Source organism: Anser anser (assembly GCF_964211835.1).
Source record: "Anser anser genome assembly, chromosome: 2".
NCBI lineage: Eukaryota > Metazoa > Chordata > Aves > Anseriformes > Anatidae > Anser > Anser anser.
Window position 1 is genome coordinate 109,383,837 of NC_139721.1, and position 17,574 is coordinate 109,401,410.

Below are 17,574 nucleotides of genomic sequence, written 5' to 3' on the forward strand. Positions count from 1 at the left end.
CAGTGCTTAAAATTTAGGGCCTGATTCTCATTTATTATATGTCCCACTTATTACGTTTTGACAGGACAGCGTAAAGACCCTGAAGTGCGAATAAATGTAATTTATGCCCACACTTTATGGCCACTTTACAGAGCAAGGCTAAAAGAGAATGAACTACATAAACTCTATAGTAAAGAGCAATTGTATCTCACTTATCTCACTCCACCTGCAGGAACAGTCCCAGAGGGAGCTCCCCAGTGCTTGAACAAGGGGGAGGAAAAGGCCATCTCAACCACAGAAACAAAACAGAGCTCATAAACAACCTAACATTCAAACCGTGCCTGCTCAGCTGCTGCACAAATCACAAGATGTTTAGTGCTATGGCCAACATAATGGCCAGTGTAATGACATAAAGCCCGTTTTCTTCTTCTCGGCCCATTCTAGAAAGCTGTAGAGCTAAAGCCAAAGTCAAAAGGAAATTGTTCCTTTTTTAGGGAAATAGAATAATGGGAGGGAACATGTGAATCTTCAGGGGGAAAAAAAAAGAAAGGTTCCCTGTCCAAACTTAAGCAAATATACACCAGAGTGGCATGCTAAATAATGAATAATAATAATGAATAATAATAACAAATAATAATAGTAGTAATCATAATAATAATAATAATAATAATAATAATGTGGGGTGCCTCTCATCTACAATTCTTATCTGACAATCTCAAAGCAATTTACCTCTGCTTACCTGGCTAGATTTGCAGGCAAAACTCAAAACCAATCCTTCCGACGTCCACTTGAGCCCCTAACTACACATCCCTGTCCATCAAGAACAAGACAAGTCTGTACATCCCAAACCACTGTGCTGACATTCCCCAAATCCTACCAGGGTATTTGTCATACCCAAGAGATCCTCAGCCCCACCATTTGCATCAAACAAACCCTCCAGGGACCACTGGACCTCCCGCGGGTTCACAGCTTACTGAACCTTGGGCTTATGCTGCTAGGTGGGAAGGAAGGGCAGGGGTCACCTTTGTGAAAACACGTTGGTTGCCGACCTGGCCCTGAATGGTAGCCACCAAGGTTTTGAAGCGTGGCTCCTGCAATCACAGAACTCAGGTTTTGTGCCAGTAACTTATCCATAATCAACATCCAGCTCTGCCAATACCTATATACAGAGTTAAATATTATCCTCGTTTTACAGAAGAGCTAAGCAGCTCGCCTAGGGACTCGGAGGGAGACTGTGGCAAATACAAAGACCAAACCACAAGATTAGTCTTCCATTTCAACAAGCTAATTTCATCCTGTGGCTTTGTGCAGGGGTAAATATTGGAATCATTAACATCAGAAAGGGGCCTCAACACAGGAAGAGCCGGAGAAAGCACGGATCCTGCCGCAGCACTCCCAGGCTGCAGCTTGGTAACTTCTCCCGGCAGCATGAAGCCATGCAAAGATGCACACCTCTGCTGCACACCTGGAGCGACTCCAGCATCACTCCCACCCCTGGCCACAGTGCCCCTCTGGGTACCTCAGGCTCCTGCTTTTCGTGGAGCGCCTGCAGACCCACTCCTCCCTATCTGCGCTGATGAAATTAATCTTGTGGTAAATCACTGTGGAAGCTGCTTACCAGCCCAGAGCAACATATTCCAAAGGTGGACTAAAGAGCTGCACACCGGATGCATCTCTCACCCCACACACCGAAAGGATCTTTTACACGTCACTATCACTCCTAACCTTACAAAGAACTTGAAAATTGTGGGATTACAGTCGCCAAATGCCAACTTATTTTTATTAAATGGTTTGTGCAATGAGGACTCTACACTCCAGAGCTTATCCTAATATTTTCAATTCGTCCTAAAATTTCATCTTGGGCACCACATGATTTAATAACGCAAAATCTATAAAAAGTCTTCCTCCAGTACTTTAACCCAATTATCGTAAGCCTTCATGTTTTAATAGTATTTTGGAATTATAAAAACTAACCCAGACTACAAAGCATTTAAAGCCTTACGTTTCTGGACAGTGACAGCATTTCATTGCATCTCTCCCAGCCCAATCGAGTTGCTGTTCCATTTCACATGCTTACTCTGATCTCCTGAGCACATCTACGTGGTGGTAATGCTCTCCCCTGGAAGGCCGAGGCCTCAAATAACGTCATTGATGCAGTCTTTGGCTCTCAAAGGCTGCAAGAGACACCAAGGCTGTATCGTGGGAACACCTTGTGGAGCTGCCCTCTTCCCACTCCCAGAGCACACACAGCCCTGCTGTGCTGGCACATGCCTTGCACCCACCCATCCTCCAGCCCCATTCTTGAAGAGTACCTAAAAACACAAGCCAGAGGATGTTCAGCTCAGGCACTGCACCCTAACAAGATACGAGGGAGAAGACTGGGATCGACGGCCCCCGAGCACACCGCCCAAGCAAGGAGGTTAAGTACAAAGAGCAAACTGCAATAGCACGGCATCACTGGGATTTAAAGTTAGTGAAGGTTGGAGAAACGTGCTGTTAGGGAGGTTTTCTATTTTGGTTTTGCCCCGTTGTAATAAATCATCACGTTGCTAAATCATTGCAGTGCTCAAAGAAAAGAACAGTCACATGTTTCGCGGAACAGTTAAAACAGTCTGAAAACTCGATTTGTGAGATCTCAATTAAATTATCTTTATTTAGGAATCCCTAAAATTCTCCAGCATGTAAGTCCCAGAGGCCCGGCTTAATTAGAAAATTGATCATGGGAAAACTTTTTTAAATGTAGGCTCCTAATCATAGCCTTGCCGTTATCACCTTTTGCCAAAGATTCATTTCTCTCCGAGGGACTTGGTTCTCCATCCCCCTTTAGCTCTGCTTTACTCCAACTGCACTATTTTTAAATTGTAAATAATTATGGAGAGAAAAGGCAACTTAAATGCACTGTAATGGAAGCTATTAAGAGAAGTTTGATCAGAGGCAGAAAATACAGTAAAAGTGAATGCCATTGTGCGACGGCAGGGAGATGACATGCTCATATCTACACACGCTGCAGAAAGATACTAATTATGCCTCTGGCAAAGGGCATACAGGCTCCTTCAAAGAACCTATTTAAAGATAAGAATACTGCAGACAAACACTTCAGAGATATCTGTGCTATTCCCTTCCTTCTTGTGCTGAAAATTTTAGGTCACAATTTAAAAAAAATAAAAAGAGGAGGACTTTAAAATAATAGGAAAGGGGGAAGAAGGGGGGACTTGCCGAATCCGGTCAGCTAGATGTATTCCTGCGTTATTCACCAGCTGTTACAGCTTTTGCATTCTATTCTGTTTACCTTTTAAGAAGTAATTAGTGCATTGCATTGTCAAATCAAGAGTTCAAAAAACAAGCTCTAATTAAAAATATGTTTAAAGCCCCTAGTATTCTTGCTAATGAAACCAAGCAGGTCATTTTGGTTAAATTACCTCCCTTTGAAATTACAGGATGCTAAAAAGAAATAAATAAAAATGCTGTGGACCGTTAGATTTTCTGACGCATAACAGAAGCCCAGGTAAATTGGATTCTTCTTCCTAAATATTGGACCCTGCATACGAAAGGAACCTTTTTTCCACGTTGTGGCATGGCAGTTCTGTTCCCCTGCCCACAGAATTCAGTTGCTGCTGCCTACAACAAACCCCACAGAGTACTGAAGAAAGAACTTTAGTTGGGATTTTTACATTCCTCTGTTTAAAAATTTTAAAATGAAATTATAACCTGACAGGGTGCCACAAGTTTACTCTCTGCTTTTCACACTGCTGCTGGGTGGGGTGATACAAGGAGAGAAACATGGCCACAAAGCTGTTTTCCTACTGGTCCTGGAAAAGACTCCCTCGATGAAGCAAAGCTTTGACCTTGAACTTACTATGATGATCAGAGCATTTTGAAGGACTAGGAACTGAGAGACCCAACTTTAAAAAAAAATTAAAAAAAATACACAAACATGGGGTTTTACTGTCCAGCATCATATTACTACTACGCTTACAACAAAAAAAATTTCAAGGAGCTGAGCTTATATCCTGTCAGCATGCTTTTTATGAGTGATGTAGCACATTTCCATGTGGCTCTGTGTCTCATTTCATCATGCAAGAGCAAACTGCCAGGGCTGGAGAGAAGGCAGAACTGACCACAAGGCCCATGACGCAAGCAATTTGGATCCCTCAACACTTCAATAAATAACTGCACACAGGTTCACAACCAAAGCAATCCCCTTCCAAAAAAACAGAAGCCTTTCTGATGCAGGGTTTAAGCAAGCTGCTGTCTCTTCCCTCTCCAAGCTCACCAGGTACCACTGGAAGAGCAGCACCGAAACGAGCCTGCCAGAGTCCTTAGAAGCTGCTTGTCCGACCCCCCTGGAGCTGGATGTACCAGCTACATGGACTCCCTGCAAGCATATTAAGAACCAGCTTCCACCTGCTTTATTCCACAGGGCACATCAAAAGGCTCCACCACCACCTAGAGCTAAACCCCCTGGGGTACTGAACAGGCACAGCTTCAGGCAGCCGGGACCTCCTTGAAGACACAACAGTTCAGACACAGAAGCTAACACCAATCCCAACCAGCCCATTCCTGCTCCCTCCAAGCCACAGCCATCCCCCTGCTTCCCCACAGAAATGCATCCTGGTAGCACATGTCCAAGATTTCCCCCCCGCACCCTACTTTTACTGGCTCTTCTCAGGCTTTGTTCAGGGGTGATGGAGCAATAAACCTTTTGAGAGCTGAAACGGAGGGCCAACAGCTTCTGCTTTCTGGTTTTCTTCACAGCCTGTTTAACCAGACCAAGAACGTGCCATGTGTGGCACTCCTAGCGCAGATTTTCCCTCGTGGTTTTTAATACAATTGTAATTGGGATCTTGCCGTCTGAGCACATGTGTTGTCTGAAATATATGAGTACTCCTGCATACTGAAGAAATTAGGAATGAATTGCAAGTCCTTAATTGACAGTACAAAACATCAATTATTCTACAGATGAATAACAAAGAAGAAAATTACAGGTGCAAGAGCTAAACAGCCACTGATTAAAATAAAATTAAAAAAAAAAAACCTTCTGAATGAAGCACTGGAATAGGACAAAAGAACCCGTGCTTCGTATTTGCATTGTTAAAGCAGAACGCTTAGAAACAGTAGGAAATAAAAACGGAGATAAGTCACATCCTCACTCAGGTTGCCTTTCTTTAAGTGCAAGTGCCTTCAAAGCTATAAATAACACATGCTTAGTTAGCAAGCAGTGGAAACAAGCGTGTGAATGAATGCAGCCATGTGTGCTCACCCTCTCTCTCTCGCACACACACACCCATCTGAATTTTCCCACCAACAACTGTGGCAGTTGGCCCAGATCACAGCAGTGACATGCTGCCAACAGACTGATCAACCTCACAGCAGACTAAATTAGAAATACATTTCCACAGATTAAATTTCAGAGGACTGCGATGCCACTTTAAACTCCATTAGATTCTGCTCCTCGCAATCCTTTAAACAAACACAAAAGCTAGTGAACAACCCCCCTCCACCCACCCGCTTTACCAGAAGTCCCAACAGGACGGAGGCTTCAGTTTTAGACCAGAGCTGAGACAGACAAATTAGCAACCAGCCTAAAGCTGCCCCTAGCCTAACGTCTCACAGAAGAGAGATAAAGAAAAAAAAGAAAGAGAGAAAAAAACATGCTGCGTTAAGGTGAGAAAGCCTCAGCAAGGTGTTATGGGTGGTGTTGACTAGACCTGTCAGCAGATGCAACAGAGACCTCAGAACTGGCAAGGGTAAATTAAACACCACTGGGAACAACCAGGCTTGTAAGGATTCAACCCACTAGGTAAGACTTTTGCAGACAAGCCCTATCTGTAACAAATGCACACCCTTTCAGCAGATAATGGAACAAAACAACAGCAAGAGGCATCACTCCAGCACTTCAAGGACAGAGCAGTGACTAGCTACAGGGGATGAGGGGCACCTGCCAAAATAGAAACAAAATTGACCACTTGGGCAAGGTGTCCTCCTTTAGCTTAATCTGGACAGTTAGCTGTACCTCACGTGGAGGTCCCTAACTCTGACAGGCAGGCTTGCAGATGTACACCAGCAATTAATTGCACTGCACAGCTCCAGCCAGGCTCAGACACCTGCTATCAGGTAAGTTGGGAAAGCTGGGTATCTCTCAGTAGAACTTCATATGCCTTGTTTTCACCAGATTAGCACAGTGGAACAGTTAACATGTTTTAATTATTATTATGGTAACAGTCCAGCTTCTGGGACAGATACAATTAACAGTAATCCTTCTACCCTCCATCAGACGAAAAGCATCACTTGAATTGAACAGCAAAGGACAGTGAATAGGCAGAAAACGGGAATTTCCAGCCAGATTTCTCTTATTGCAGGAACAAGTACTCAGGAAATTTAAGCGCCTCTTCAGTTTATAGTCAGGTAAAACAAATGAGGATGCGGAGAACTTAAGAGAGCTAGACGAAAACCCATTCAAGATAACAGTGTGCTAAAGCATAAAAGAAATTTCCTTCTGCACTATTACCAGCCTCGTTTTATGGCCTTTACAACCACAGACTTGAATGCTCCTGCTGCAGATAGAGCCAAATTGCTGGAGTTGAAATGCACACAATATATTCAAGGATAGCACCAGTGCGTTTGTCTAGCTGCTATGCAGCATGTGGTGCTGTGGCTTGGCCTTGAAAGAGATTGTTCCCCCAAGCTGCTGCAAGAGTCCTACCTCGAAGACAGAGGAAAGTAAGAAAATCTTCTGTCTTGGGCTTCCTTTTGGAGAGGTCAGAAATCTGAGTGGCGGGAGGGGGTAACAACGGCTCCACTATCTTTATTGGAGTTGTGCTGGGACTGTTTGGCTGGGATTGAGCAAACTTCCTTTGTGCTTGCAGCCTTGGCCTGTGGAAACAAGAGCACATGAAAAGCATGTTAGATAGAACTTGCAGGAGAGACATCAGAACATAAAAATTCACTGCTTCAGGAGAGATCAGAATCCATCTCCCACCAATATTATCCATAACTGAGTTAACTGTGAAGGTAGGACTTCAATTGCTTTACCTTTGGTATCTTCTGCAACAATTCAGAAAACTGGGAATGGAACATCTTGACTATAAAATCTTTGACTACAATTTCATATGTTTCAGATATTTTCTTGCACCTCAGGCACTTACAGTTTACTATTCACTGGTTTGGAAATTAAATCTGTATTTTACACCAGGAAAGTGTCTTTTTTTTTTTTAAATGCGTTAGTTTTCTTCACTTTTTTATTATTATTATTTTTAAATCACAATTAATTAATCGATCTAAAAATGAGATGTACTTTAGCCCCATTAAAGCTTTTAATTTATTCCAATCTGGTAAAATCTTATTTACATAGCAAAATATGTATTAGTATACATGGTATCTATATTTGCATCCAGTTCTACAAAAACAAAGCAAAACCTTTAGGGAAAGATATTTTTGACTGGGAAGCTATCAGGCAAAAGCCATTAGATTTTCAATCCCTTGGCCACAGCTTGGAAGACAGGAAGCAAGGAGTTTCAGGCTGTGGCTAATAAGTATTTGTGATGAATTAGTAATAATGAAGGACATGCACAGAGTGAATTTGACCCAGTCCTGGTAGTGGGCAATGGACTTACGCTCTCTGGTAAGATTTAGAGTGTGACCATATGTATGATTATGGGAAATGAACAGAAGCAAGTGGTTTTGGCAGTCAGACTGCAAATTATTTCAAGCCTATCTGAAGGCTCTGATTAACTACTAGGTGGCAATGAATATGATTTTCTTTCATACGTCTAGAACACAAATTGGCATTAGGGAATGCGCCTGGGGGCAGGACTGATACCCAGAGGGGGTCTCACCAGGAACCTGACTCGGCTCAGCATTTAAGAACGTGCTAATTTCTCACTTAAGCGACTGGGACTCTAATTATGATCTTTATTACAGCTTCAAAAAGGAGAGAAGCTACTGAAAGAACTTAAAACCTCATTGAGAAAGGATGCAATTTTATGTAATTTTCCTCCCTATTAGCAGAGTATTTACATAATGTAAAACTGAACCATGTATTGAACAACACTAAAGGAAAAGCCAGGTCTTGTCATTCCACTGCAGACTTTACTGTTATGACTTAACGAAAGCACAGATATCATTCAGTGTGGATGAAACACGTAATTGGTAAACCTCTTCTTTTTCACGGATATTAAACTTAAGTGGTCGGGTAGGAAGAGGTTTGAAACTGTATCTTAAACTTCCTCATTTTTGTGGCTAAAACAGGAAAAAAATATTTTAAATCCCAGCAGTGTTTATACGCATATATGCACGTCCCCTAATGACAGCAGAGAACAAAACCAGCATTCAGCAATTTTCTCCCTAAGCTCCACATAAAATTGTCCATGTCCTCACAATCCCCACGCCTCCAAATAACTACAACCAAAAAATCCCTGCTCAACCCTCACAGCAATTCTTACTGTTTATTTGCATCTCCTTAGTGACAAGTATATTATGGTGTTTATATTATTTTTTTTTATCACAGTGCTTGTAATTTGTGAACTGGAACTAAACAACTAATTGAACACATATTTCCTCATATCTACGAGGAATTATCTTTCCAGAATGAAGGTCTTATATAGATCTACCTATATATTCCCTGAGTTACTGGGATTGCATTTAAAAGTGCTATTCTTCCAAGCAGACGGAGGACTCTTGCATAGGATGAATGGGATTTTAATTTCAACCAACTACATTTCTATCAGCAAAACCACACATGTGGCCAGAGAAAAATGCTTTGTGTTGGCTTCTGTTCTGCACTAAACATACGCTCTCCAGCCAAAAAAGCAGACTATAAAGGTCAGCAAGTGAGATCCCTGCCTGCTGCTGTCATCTGCGGAGCAACTTTTCCCCGCAGACGTGCTGCTCCGGCTGGGCTGTTAAACACACACGCAAGCCACTGGCTGGATTGGCCAAACGTTTCTCGGAAACTACCTGCTCCTGCCTGATGTGATCAAAAGTACGTAGCGAGAAGGACTCTGCAACCCCCCAAAAAGCAGGAGGTAAGCCCGTTTCATGGGTCGAAATTAACCCTTTGTAGCAAGGCCAGGCCTGGGGGTCTGCAGCATCCCTGTTATCAGGCATGGAAGGGGAATTAGGGAAGGACTTGTGGGCTCAGCATAAACATTACATGAATTAGGGAACTGCAGGTACTTTGGGCTTGGTATTTCTTTAAAGATCTACTTTCTGGTGGCCTTCCTTCCCCAGCACGAAGGACTCCCGTTTGCTTTGCTCGCCCCGTCCCGCTGTGCTTGCCTCCCCTCTCCCGCCCAGGCAGCGGGGCCATCTTTTCGCCATCCCCGGCTGAAGCTCCCGCGGGGGCCCTCCATCTCAGCGCCGACAGCTAAAAAGCCAGACCTTTCCTCAGACTCCTTTCAGGCTACAGCCGTGAACTTTTGCCGTTTCCTGAGGAGGCAGCAGAGACTTGTTGCCGTATGATCAAACGTGTCAGGGATGCTTCCCCTCTACGCAGACAAATGTCGAGCACTTCTGCTGAGGCTTGCCATGCTTCCTCTCACTTGGCTTTCCCTCACTCACCAGCTCCACAAAACCAGGCCTGCTCCTTCTCAAACACCAATTTCTTCATAAAACCCCGAGCAGTTATGGAGCCATCAGCGTCACCAATTCAGTTTACAAAAGCTACAAATGAAGGCACCCTTTTATGAGTGCCGTGTTCTCAAGGTTTCTGCGATAAGTGGTTTATGCACAGGCAGCCATTTGCTTCACGGGCTTCTGCCTTAATGCCGGAGGGTGCCAGGAGTGTAAGCATAGTTACAGCAAAACCGAGTGAAAGCACCGAGGTCAGGAAACAAAAGCAAGCCTTCAAGCAGCTCCTGCTCCGGATTTGTGTGCAGATGGCCACTCTCAAAAGTGGGCCCACAGAGGAAAAAACACATACGCACTGCAAAACACGGATAACACAACTCAGGGCTGCTTCCTTGCGAAGGAATGCACGCATCTTAACAACCTGATACCTCCCCATGAAAACCTCTGGAAGCATAAAACCAATCATTTCGGGTACGGTTTCCTGTTACACTTAATCCAATAGAAGTGTGAGGCTGCTGCCAAAAAGGAGGGAGGGAGGCCGGTCCCTCCGCTCGGGCTGCGTCAGATGCAGCCCAACAGGCTGCAGTGCTCGCTGCACGCCACCCCGCAGCCAGGCGGAATAGGTGAGGAGGCAGCAGAAGGGCTCAGAAAGACATTTCGTGTTTGATAAGCACGTAACAAGGCCGGTGTGGTTTCGCTCTTTGCTTGTTAAGGCGGCAGCTTCTGCTGGAATGACCTACTTAGCATACATCGGGCAACAGGGGACAGATTGGCACAAGCGGCAAAAAGAACAACAACAACAACCACCCTGTTTGCTTCCTCAAAATAAATTGCTCTCTCTGTCCTCGTCTAAATGGTATGTGCTACACAAGGCTTAAGAATACTCAAACAGAGGAACTGTGCAAGAAGGAAAAGGATGAGGGAAAAGCTCAATACCACATCTAACCACCTTGCAAACACCAAACAAACAGCCAGGAATATCCAGACTATTCAAAAATAAATAGTATCTCACCTTCTATCAATAGAAAGTTATTTTCCTTCTACTATTTTTGATAGACTTTAAACATCTGCCTAGGAGACAAAATTCAAAAAATCCTCTGTCTGAGAAAGCCTTTGCTTCCTTTTGGTATGCTTCACCTCTACAGAACCTCCTGTTTAGGTCTGAGACTGCAAATTACAGCTAGAGACTAAAACTGCACAGCAAAAATATCCCCAGCGTACAAACTCAGGCTAGGCTAAAAAAACATTTCTCTCCAAAGTGAAATACACTTTTTGATGCTTTCCTAGCCTGGAATTTATTTTTAGTTGAATGTTTTAAGCAAATGATGTTATTTATAATCAAAACGCTACAGTTTGTGTTAGCTAAAAATACTTCAGAAATGCCTTTTAAAATAGAATCTCCTAGCACCATTTCTTCATCATGTAGAAAGGGACGTATTTAGTAAGAAAACACACACTATACAAAGGCAGTCTTTTCTTTGCAAAGCAAAGCTCAGGCTGGTAATACCAGCCTGTGCTACATTTAGTAAATATTAATACTCCAGATAACACTGCGTGCTGTTAGCTACAAAACATACATTAAATTCGCAGTATGTTAGATTTATAGCTAAATCCGTACAAAAATCTTCCACCATCTTCACTTCATTTCTCTGTAACACCTAAGCAAAAGCAAAACACAGGTACTGTACAACACAGAAGTGTGGTATGGCAATATGCACAACTGATTTGATAACACACACGTGTTCATACTGATCTACTTATAGCAAATTCAGGGGTTGAGAAACTGACCGCACAGCCAAGCACCTCAGCTGGCAAGAGATTTGCCAAACAAACTTTATCTGTTTCAAACATTCTCCAATCTCTAGTAACCTGCAGATTGTCGTAGAACTTCCTGCTTGTTATATACTGCAATGTTTGCTTGCTGTTTCATCTCATAACCTTTAACTTACTCTTTGAACTTCATTTTTATCTTCGTTGTTTCCTGCTTTTCTGTCGCCTGATGTTTACGTCCTTTTTTCTTTCTCATGGCACCGCTAGAGTTACATTTCTAAACTCTAAAGGAACTGTAGCTGCTTGAGTGTCACCGTTTCATGATTAATTCACATTTCCCTTTTTGATGAAGCACGTTTTCCAATTTTTGAGCTGCTAGGCATCACCCTGCAAGCTAACGCTAAGGACTCTGCATCTCTGTCTTTCAGCATCAGTATTTGCTTACTTTGGTTTAGTCATCTCTCCTCCTGAGAAACTGCAATGTAAGTATTTGTAGATATTTAACTTCATTATATTAAAATAGCTACTGCTAACCAGCAGCGATGAACAGGTATGAGTTTTCACTAAATAGCACAGTGACAGCTGGGAATACGGGATCACTGTCTGACCTAGGACTAGCTGTTGCTGCCATGGGCAGGCTCCGGCACGGACAGGAGCTCCACTTTTCAAAGCCCAAGGTGAGCACGAGAAACTTGGAGGCATCACTCTCCTGGAACAACTGGGAAATTCTGACTGACATCGCACGTGCCATCAGGAAGTATGGCTAAGTTACATTTTGCACTTTGATTCCTGAGAACAAGCCTAAAACATTCACTCCAAACAGCAACCTCTGAGAATCATCAGTTGAGAACAGGGATCCAAATTCACACCAACAAGTTGTCTACAGCACTGTCAAAAACTAGATTAAATACAACAAAAAAGAATAGAATAAAATAGAATAAAATAACATAACATAACATAAAATGACCTAAAACAAAATAAAACAAAAATCCCCAACCATGAGAGCGAAGATTACTTGGATAAACAAAAAATGGAAGAAAAAACGTGCACACAGACTACAAGGAGATCTTGTTGGCTCTCCCTGGAGCACACTTGAGAGCAATGCTTAGCTCTAGCAATACTAAGCAGTGTTTCTACCTGTCTATATTCAGACACCAACCCAACCACTGTGCCCTGAGTTACGACTCCAGGCAAAGCTCTGTAAATATGCAACATCACAGCACAAGCAGAAAGCCAGAGAACAAAGGAGTGCTCAGAACTGCATTTCTCCTCCCACATCCCTCTAGCTTGTGGGGCAGTATTTCCTGCCCATATCAGTGGTAAATTACCTGTTGTCCTTCCAACACCATACTTTGCTCAGCAAGTTGGCATCAACAGAAATGGCGATTCCACCATTTTCTGCGTCTCCACATCTATTTGTACCAAAAAGGAATTAGAAGGTAAGAAATCTGGTTGCTCCTAACCACACCAGTGCAGGTAAACCAGTGAAAAGCATAAAGATATTGTAAGACGTGACTCCTTCAAAATGATTTGCAAGACCATGTACTCCAAGACACAATCTAAACCTGCATTTCTAGGTAAGAGATGATACAATACTTATTCATGTCATCTGATCAGAAGAATCTGGGTTAATTTTCAGAAAAGTAAAAAAATTCTCGTATGCTTGAATACAACACTTTTTTCAGAAATTACTTTTACTGAGCCCTTTACTCACTCAATCATCTGTACCCTCTTTGGTCTGTTTTTGTTTGTTTTTTTTTTAAATTGGGCCTAAATTAATAAACCAATTTAAAGCCAGCCTTAAATTCTCAAGTGAATGAATTGACACAAAACACGGAGACCACCTCTACTCAGTCCTTGATTATCGAGCCCAGCAGAGCACATTCCATAAACAACATTTCGTGCTCTAAAACTCCAGCCACAAAGAATGGATACACATTTTCCTTTGGTAGCTTTTTCCTATTTTTTTTTTTCCTTCTGTTTGGTTTAAATGGGAAACAGTTGGTTTCTGAGAATCTCCTCTCCTACAAATAATGGAAAGGTGCTTGGGAATGACATTTAATGAATGATAATTGAACTAACCCATATGCTCAATGACTAGTTCAAAGTACAGCTGACAACTTAACCATGTCTGTTAAACACGGCACAAATTATCATTAATTCTGGAATTACGTATTTTTCCTGACCATGTTCACTGATCACAAGAAGATATTTGCAGTCTCCAAAACTGCCTCACTTCATGTGGTTTAGCAGAAATACTTATACCCTGTAAGTGAAATTGCTGGCTGCTAAAACAACATAGAAGATAGCCCTGGGCAAAGAGAGAGCTATTAAAAGCCCCTGGATGCTGATTACCACCCCAAACCGTGTTAACTGTGGAGGAACTGGACAACTGCAGGCAGCCACACATAGAAGCAGCCACTGTGAAATAAGGATGCCGACCTTGCCTGCTAGTCGGAGGCCCATGCTAGTTGGTATAGAAGTTGTAGAAAACTAACATGCATTCAGATCTCAGCTCTGGATTCACGCTGTTCAGCTGTTCCAGTGGTCCAGATAACCTTGAGAGGGATGAATCACACTGCGTACTAAATTCCCTCAGCTTTTGTCCTGAGACATCCACGGTGGCCAGGGAAATTTGACGGTACCCTGCCATAACTGCAGGATTTCCCAGTGTGAATGTGAGTCTCCTCAACAGACCTCAGGATACACAGAAGCAAAGAGGAGCAAGAAACAGAGGGCAGAGGGAAAAGAAAGAAAAATATCATTTTTCTTTCTGGTCCAGAAGAAGAGGTCAGACAATGCCTCCTCATACTGATGTCAGGGAACCCCACGGGTTCAGTCACCTGGCCGTACTTACAGTGGGAATCACAACAATGAGAAAACTCAATTTAAAGACTTTAAGTGAGGATATGGCAGCTGAATGAAGCTCTCAGGAAGCTGTTTTCCTACAGTTATCTACTTCTGTTACAAGATGACGCTATAGCAAATGTCCTACAGACTGCCCATAAATCCAAGTCCCTCTGTAACTGGTGGATCTGGACAATCTATTTCATCAAGACCGTGGATCATTTACATCCACTTTCTCCAGGGCTGTCCCACCTGAGACTGGACAGGAATGTTTTCTCCTCCATGTGGGCATGTGGTGAGCTGTACGTGGCAATAGATGGCAGAAGAGATCCTTCTGAACACGGGAGACAGGTGGTGCCACCCTTCCTTTGTCCTGCAGTGGCTCTTAAAAACTCCCATTTCAGAGTAGGTTCACCTCTACTCTAAGAACCTGAGCACAGGTACTTCAACCTTTGACCGTGTTATGGGCTGTAATCCAGCTGTATTTAAACTGCAACCAATTTGCTGGTTGCATAATGCCACCCAGGTTAAGCTTTCGGATTCATTAGTTCACGTGGAAATCAAATAACAATGATGCAGCCTTCATATGGGCTCTGAAATAGGCCTCCCAAGGTCCCAGTTCTTGCTGCTGCCACCAACAGCATTCATTTGGGCAAGCTCAGATATGCTCACACGAGTTACAAAAGCATACTTAATGCACAATCATCCCCACAGGCAAGGGGCAAGAGACAGGAATGTATTGCAGCGGTCCTTTTTGGAGAGGGCTGTGCACTGGGTACACCTCCTTTCTTGCTGTTCTTCAGGCACCGACACCTACAGAAGTGCTTGGCAGACGGAGACTTGCGTCCCAGGTCCCTGCATCCAGAAAGGGGGGACTTTCCCGCTTGCACGATCCAAGATTCTCAGCTTGACCCAAACCCACCTCCCCTGTACCAGGGAGTTTTACAAGGAGCACGTTGCCAAGGACCATCTTTAGGCTACGTCTGCTGTTTTATGCCACACAGTTGCATGGAGAAGAGCATCACCGCGTGCCAGGAAATTAAAATGCAAAACCACAGTGGCAGAAAAAAAAAAAAAAAGAACTTTTTCATGTTTGCTTATGTTTTAATAATTGTTAGCAGATGTCTGAGTGATTATGTCTTGTCTTGACAATCTTTGCTTCAAGGAGAAAGTCACAAAAACGTACAATTTTTTTTCACGTTAAACACCGTCCTACGTGCTGGAGGTAAGCAAGGTAAAGCCCACAGTAACAAAATACCTTCCACACTGGACAGAGGATTTAAATTCCAGTTCTCTTGCAAGGTCTCCACCTACTGGCAAAGAACCGTCAGTGTCCCGCTGTCTGCGCTCGCTGCAGGTGGAAGAGCAAAGCAATCCCCTTTATTTTTCTGATATTCAGTATAGCCAGCATGGGGAAGCCTAGAGGCAGGTCTGCCCTTTCACTTCACCTGCTCTGCAACGCCGTCCTTCCCTCGGCGTGTCTGTTGGATAACCGAAGTCCCCGTTACATGTAATCCACCATACTTTTTTCCAAAAAGTCTGTTTGACACTACAGAAATATTTCCCACTCTACGGAAAAGACTGTTCAGAATGTTAAAATGTGCCCATTTTTCTAAAAGTTCAGCCTTTACCACCTCTTCAATTACAAACAAGTCAAAGACACTTTTGCACAACATCCCTTGCAGTTTCAAGATTCTCCTAGGATCATTTTCAGTGTTCTCAGACATCTGAAGGGCATTTGAAAAACATGTTTGCTTCCCAGTTCCTAACCAGCAGACACGAAACAAAACCGTAATGGTTCGGATGACAGCGCTTCCTACTTCATTACTCATGCAATGGCCTTTGGTACTCTATCTGAAACCCCAATTCCTGACAAATTCAGTGCCACCCTTTGTTCCATACTCCTCTCGAAAACGGTTGCAGATTCAGACTGACTGGTGAATGATATGCCAAGCAACACCAAATGAATCAGCCCCTCTCTAGTAATTTGACCAACTGCTAAGAATCAAAAGGTTGCAAGAGCAAAGCTATGCAACTGGAAAAAAAAAAATTGTCTTTTCACTTTGAGCAGCCTGTTCTCTGCAACTGTGTTTCTTTGTGTTTTTTAAGTTATTTTACAGATCATTTCATTCTTGTTTTCCAATCTCAGGAAAACGTGCATACCTCAACTATTGCAATCTTTCACCTTTTACCCTAAAAGCAACTTGTGCTAGCCAGAAAGCCCGAGATTACTTCTGGCAGAGATGTCAGAAGTAACAGCGTATGGATCATTTTAGCCATCATCTGAATGGCTGAAGAACTTCCTGTTCAATTAAGTCCTCCATTAATCCCTACCATTTGAATAAAATTTTCCGTCTGCTGGCAGGAAGTGATAAAAGTCACACAGTCAGTAGGTTGGGGACATTTTAACCTCTCACAGAGGTTGCTGCTTGCAATCTAACCATACCTGAAACCAGATATCCCCACTGCCCATGGGGGCTGCCTTCCCGAGGCTCCGCCACCACCTGGCTATTACCAGGGACTCAGCATTAGTCTATAAAAGCATGGCATTTAGATGCACAGTGAGAGAAAGCTGAAGAAAAGACTCAAGACGTGCCCTACCTGCCTCACAGATTTTACTCTGATAAGCTGCAAAGTGATCAATTTTGCATAAAATGCCCATCAATCACATTTGCTGTCTTGCGGACAAAGATCATTAAACAGAAACACACAAATGAGCTATCAGGGAAAACAAACAAACAACAACAACGGTACAGTCCGTGAAGTTAAACCTGTAATATAAGCATCTGATTCTGAATTTAAATAAAGAGAAACTTCAGCAGGTGCTCTCCGCACTTGCTGGTCCCTCTCTTTCCCTACATCATTGTCATTTTTTTTCAGCAAGTTTTTCTTGGAAGCAAACCGCCACCCTCGCCAGGAGTCAAGCAGCCCATTCTCGCGAGTCAATCAGGCAGACGCAGTCAACTTGTCACAGTAACTCTGTTCATGCCTTCTTTCAAGCCACGCCACATCCTGCTACCAGTCAAAGTGGCCTGAAAAGGAAAGGGGCCATGCGCCCCGCACCTCTTCTTTGAGGCACGCTAAATCCGACGCGAGGGGGCTGGCTAGACTGCCAGAGCATGCTGTCTTGCTCTTCCTCCTGAATGCCCGATAAAGTAGTTGGGAACTAATGATATGGATGGAAACTATGGTAACAATTCCTATGCCCCCACCATCTATAGCCTTCCCTGCAGACTTTCTTTCTCTACCTGCCGTAACACGCATTCAATACCCTCTTGCTTCTTGTAGGATGTGTTGCCCCGCCCCAGGAAACTCTAGTAAAAAGATGGTAAATGCAGATCGAACCCATTTTGGTACCAGGTAATTATAGTAAAAACATTCCCTCCCCAAGCTGTGCATGCACACACCACT

At 43.3% G+C, this 17,574-nt stretch overlaps 1 protein-coding gene across 1 annotated transcript in view; it reads right to left on the bottom strand.

Moving 5' to 3' along the window:
• Positions 1-17,574, bottom strand: part of JARID2 (jumonji and AT-rich interaction domain containing 2) — a 211,172-nt gene that overhangs the window by 53,425 nt on the left and 140,173 nt on the right. Inside the window, exon 4 of the mRNA XM_083827018.1 lies at positions 6,683-6,852. Coding sequence (XP_083683144.1) covers positions 6,683-6,852 — 170 coding nt within the window. The remainder of the gene's footprint in view (positions 1-6,682; positions 6,853-17,574) is intronic.